Genomic DNA, 5,245 nt, shown 5'->3' with positions numbered 1-5,245 from the left:
TGCTTCAGTGACGTTACAAATGGTTCAGAGTAGTGTGAATTGGCTCATGTTATCTGCAAATGATTAATCGTAAAGTGCAATGGTCTACCGTAACATTGATCAGCTTACTGTAATGTGAAACGGTTTAGCGTTACCCCAAATGACTGAACGTCTCTAAACGGGCGGGCGTACGTTACGTCATAACCAAAATTTCTCGCATCGATAGAGTTCCCAAAATGTCTTACCCATGGTGCTCCGCTGGTGCTCTTGGCGCCCCCGAGCTGCACTATTATTAGCCTTAGTTCAGGTTAAATATTATGGTAGTTTTTGGAAAGGCCATTCTCGCCCAGTGAAATCCATTTAAGTAGCAGGGTATTCTGCAGCTTGCACTTGCATGGAGTGAAACAGTTATTCAATTCTCTTTTTTACTAGATGTGGACGAGTGTCAGCTGGGCTCATATTCATGCCACTCGCTTGCTTCTTGTTTGAACACTCCCGGGTCTTACAGCTGCTCGTGTCGACCAGGCTATGTAGGAAACGGAAAAAATGTCTGTGAAGGTTAGTTCACTTTGCATTGTAGTAATAGTTGTCTGTCGTTTAACATGAGGTGCTTTTCCAACTCAGATCGGGTGTACAAGCCTCCTTTCTTGACCAAAGGAAAAGAGCAAGCGCGGAGGGTGTTGGCATTAAACTATAAAACTTATAATTTGGTCTCTCGGAGAAGCTTTTAGCCATCGTTACACTAGCCGTTTTTTCCTGCAACTTGTCTTGTATTTTAGTTTCTATTTAAGTCGGGCGAAAAAGTGTAATTTTCACTTTTTGTTGTTGTCTCAATAGCGTCGAGAAGTGGAAGTTGGTTTTACTTGTTCCAACTCCTCTGGCAGCACTTAAACAAACTTTTCAAATATTGAGCAGTCCAACATCTCTCCTACAATTTATTTTGCAGCGTTTCATAGAACGAGCCAAAGAGATTTATGACCTCATTCGACAATCGAAAGGTAGACGAATTGCAAGACACGTTGCCCAGTTAAGAAATCTGCTGTACTTGCAAGATGAAAACTTTTATCGCAACAAAATACTGTGAGACAAGACCCCTCCTGGGGCAATAAGTAGTGTCCAGAGTAGCAGCCTCTTTGGCAACCATCAGATAACTTATCCGTAGCCAGGTTCGGCATTATTATATGGCTGTAGAACAAGTAAAAGCCGGGCTTAAATGAATTCACTTCAAACTTTCAGCTCCCACTTTAAGAGCACAAACCACGTGTTCAAATGTCCTTCTGGCACAGGAAGCGAATAATGAAAGTGGGCTAATACAGTCAAGTGTGGACACCATTTATTCTTCTGGTATGGATTGCTCTTGGACTATCTCAGCAAATGCAGAATTAGAACTCGCTTTCGTCGGGCCCTTCAGAACGGAAACGAATGCTGATTACGTATATGTGTACGATGGTGGCTCATCTTCCGCTGCTCTGATTGGTCGATTTAGCGGCAGAACCCGACCTGCACCAATTGTAAGTTCTACGAACCAAATTTACGTCAGATTTACGACTGATGGCTCTGTTCAATACTACGGGTTCAAAGCAATATACAAAGGTATGTTTTGCCTCAGTTACGTTAATATATCGAATTATATCACCAGGGGTAGCCTCTATCCAATAATTCCTTAAGTTAACCATTTCCCGGGTAGATTTATTTTTAGGAACAGGTTTTTCCTCCGAAAAAGTATCATATTTTCCTAGAGGTTGAAATAGCTCTGTTTTGATTGGCTTTTACAACAATTAGCGTGCTGAATCTCCCAATGGAGGCGTTATATAAATGAATCTAGGCCAAGCATGGGAAATAGAAGCGCAACGCTAAGCTTCGTTGTTTAGTTTTCCAAAATATTTGTCTGTTAAATTTCTGATTTTTTTTTTTAATAGACGTCTCATTTGTGGTTGGAACTATTTTCCTTGTAAATTTCTGAAATATAGACAACACCATTTTGTCTCAAACTCTTGAGCGAATGTACACGCACAGCATTTTGCTGGGTTCCTCTGAAAGAAATTATGAAATTTACGTAGATGGAAGCGAATTTACGCTGCATTTTCAAGACCATCGCGTATTGCTCTATGGCAGTTCCCCTTCCTGGCATTTTTAGCATATGATTATATCACGGGGGTCGATACCCTTTATTTAATTATTAATCAAAAGTATTCTTTGTAAGTTAACTTTAAGTTTTTGTTGTGGGTACAATAACTGAAGTGTTGTTGCTGTTGATATAGACTTCTTGTAATAAGGACAATGGGAAAAAAAGTTCTGAGATTCCAGACAGGGTTATTCTTGACGCCCAGAAGGCAGCTTCTGCAGTTAGCTTGTTCAATACCCTATAATTCTTTCCTTTTTATGTTGGGTGCAGGGTTAGCGCAGTGGTGAGAGGACTCGCCTCCTACCACTGTGGCCCAGGTTCAATTCCCGAACTCAACGCCATAGGTGGGATGAGTTTGTGTTGGTTCTCTTCTCTGCTGGGAGCAAAAGCCAACATATAGCTGATTTCAGCTGGCTGTAAGCTGTGCTCCAAGGTCATACGTGGACCGTATAGCGGCAGCCAGAGGTGCTATAGTAAGCCTTCGGTTCGTCGTTCGTTTCTTGCGACGCCAATTAGCGAGATAGTTGTTATTATTATTATTATTATTATTATTATTATTATTATTGTTGTTGTTGTTGTTGTTATTGTTATTGTTATTGTTATTGTTATTGTTATTGAAAGCGTTGCACAGAAGGAGAACGATCTTTTCTGTACGAAAACAAATGTCTAGAATATATTGGATGCTTAATTTACACGAAGTGAAAGTGTAATTTTTTTTTTAAGTTCACTGCTTAACTCAATTTCAAACGCTCAAAATCTTACACAATCGTTGAGATAACTTATTACTATAATTAGTCTGTCAACGACCTTTATTTTTACTCATACTAAAACAACCATTATATTGGAAATAGAATAAAATATATTATACAGAGTACTGGCTGCCCGGAATAACCATAGGAGCTAGAGGAGCCAGGCAGCCATTGGATTATGACGGAAATAAGTAGATTACAATAAAGTTTTCCTTTACTTTACTATACATAATTCTTTGAGCAGCAAATTTAAAACAATTTATTGTTTAAAGCTAATCTTAGGAGGTTCTTAAAGTCCGATTAAATTTTGTTTGGTTTCTTCTCGATCGGTCGGTATGTCGTAAGCCGCGCCTTCATCCTCCCGAAAAGCCCTTACGGGGAGTGGTCAATTAAATGTGTTAGGTATAGATAGATATACACACAGACAGGTGGACGGATGGACGGACAGACCGACTGATCGATAGGTTGGTCTGCCGGGTGGTCCTCCACAACAGGCCTCGTGTATTTTCTTCTCCTCAAGTGAAATGACCAAAGTAAAGTAGACTTTCTACGGAGAGAATACATGAAAGTCACATAGTGCAACTACAGACATCAGACCATATTCTGAAAAAAAGAGACAATAATTAAATGACGCAGACCGCATTGCACAATTAGTGTGCGCTGGTCATTGCTGCGCTACTCCCTTTAAAAGCCTTACGCTAAAACCTTGTGGATCTCGTGTTTCAAACGTTTCTTCGAGAAATAGCGCAAAAATGAAGCCCCTTTCTCATTCTCGATCTTTTGGCTGATTAAATAACATATTACCGGCCTATAGAGACAGTAAATGTCTCCCCCAGAAAACTCATCAAAGATTAGCCAAGCCTTAAATTGCCTCACTCTGCATAGTTTTTGCCTCTCTAATAGTTTTGTTTGATATATTCCAACATCTATAGTTCTCAAACCTGGTTCAATTCGTCTCCGAGGAGGTGGTTCAAATTATGGAAGAATTGAAATCTTGTACAATGGCCAGTGGGGAACAGTTTGCGATGATGCTTGGGACATCAACGACGCTAATGTGGCATGCAAGCAGCTTGGATTCTCAAGACTAGCCTCCAGCGCTTACACTGGCGCCCGTTATGGCCAGGGGACTGGTGCTATTTGGATGGATGACGTTGCGTGCTCAGGCAGCGAGTCACACATCTACGACTGCAGACAGCGAGGGTGGGGTAACCATGACTGCACCCACAGTGGAGATGCGGGTGTGCAGTGTCGGTATGGCTCATCAAACCTTCGTTTGGCAAACGGTGGCTATTATTATGGCCGTGTTGAAGTTTATTACGGCGGGCGCTGGGGCACGGTGTGTGATGATCATTGGGATATCAATGATGCCCATGTGGTGTGCCGTCAGCTAGGTTTTCCCGGCGCATCTCATCAATTCCACAGTGCACAGTACGGCCAGGGTTCTGGGAAAATTTGGTTAGATGATGTAAGCTGCCAGGGCGGAGAGGCTTCCCTGTCATCTTGCAGTCATTGGGGCTGGGGAAATCACAACTGTGGCCATGGCGAAGATGCAAGTGTAATATGTGCCACCTAACGTGAACTCGCCAAAGAAGCAGAAGCGCAATGATATTTTCAACTTACTCCATCTTTCAAGAATCGTTAAACTGAACGATTGCCGACAGTTGTTGCCATAATTATCATCTACTATAGTGTCTTGTATACTGCTACTGCCTTGAAAAAGAAAAAGAAAATCTTCAATAGAAATAGCGATCTAGACGGGAAAGAGATAAAAGCCACACCCTATCAGTGAAACATGAATAAAACAAGATTTATCACGTGAAATAAAGGTTTTGATAGTTGAATGTGTGCTAAGTAACCTGCTTGCGTTTAAATGAAAGCTCGGCTGAAGTTTGCCTTGTTATGTTACTTGATCACAACTACGTCACCCTGTTAAAAGACTAATTAATAAGGTCACAAGTCAAACTATAAAATGGGACTAACTTTCCGAATTCTCTTCAGCTCATGAGATGCAATAGCATAAAGCTTTGAATAAATAAATTTACTTTGTGTCTGCATGAACTCCTTCGTCTCGTTCAACCACACATAAGCGCCCCCTCTGGGCTGCGCTGTTGTCAGGCAAATCTGATCTCGGGTTGAATCCGTTCTGGCCTAGGTTAAATTGGTGATTCTCATTTTACCTTAGTTGAATATGCACTCTACCTAGTTTAAAGCAGCTATCAAGCTCCCAAAAAGGATTGAAAACACCTATACCTTCGCTCAAGCTCTGTCTGACGCATCTCAACACATCTTCTTAATACTTGGTGTCATCTTGTTGGTTTCTTTACTTATTGGTTTCTGTATTTAGCCTTAACATTGAAACATGGTGTTAAGGGAACAAATAACTGTACTTTGC

The 5,245-nt window shown here is 41.1% G+C and overlaps 1 protein-coding gene across 1 annotated transcript in view; it reads left to right on the top strand.

Annotated features, from left to right (window-relative positions):
• LOC138004091 (uncharacterized) overlaps positions 1 to 4,899 on the top strand; it is a 70,031-nt gene extending 65,132 nt beyond the window's left edge. Inside the window, exons 15-17 of the mRNA XM_068850494.1 lie at positions 412 to 537; positions 1,216 to 1,572; positions 3,786 to 4,899. Coding sequence (XP_068706595.1) covers positions 412 to 537; positions 1,216 to 1,572; positions 3,786 to 4,426 — 1,124 coding nt within the window. The 3' untranslated portion in view covers positions 4,427 to 4,899. The remainder of the gene's footprint in view (positions 1 to 411; positions 538 to 1,215; positions 1,573 to 3,785) is intronic.
• Positions 4,900 to 5,245: the final 346 nt, after the last annotated feature.

The sequence above is a fragment of the Montipora foliosa genome, chromosome 5 (assembly GCF_036669935.1).
Source record: "Montipora foliosa isolate CH-2021 chromosome 5, ASM3666993v2, whole genome shotgun sequence".
NCBI lineage: Eukaryota > Metazoa > Cnidaria > Anthozoa > Scleractinia > Acroporidae > Montipora > Montipora foliosa.
The sequence above is the reverse complement of the archived record's forward strand: the minus strand, read 5'-3'. Positions and strand labels throughout refer to the sequence as shown.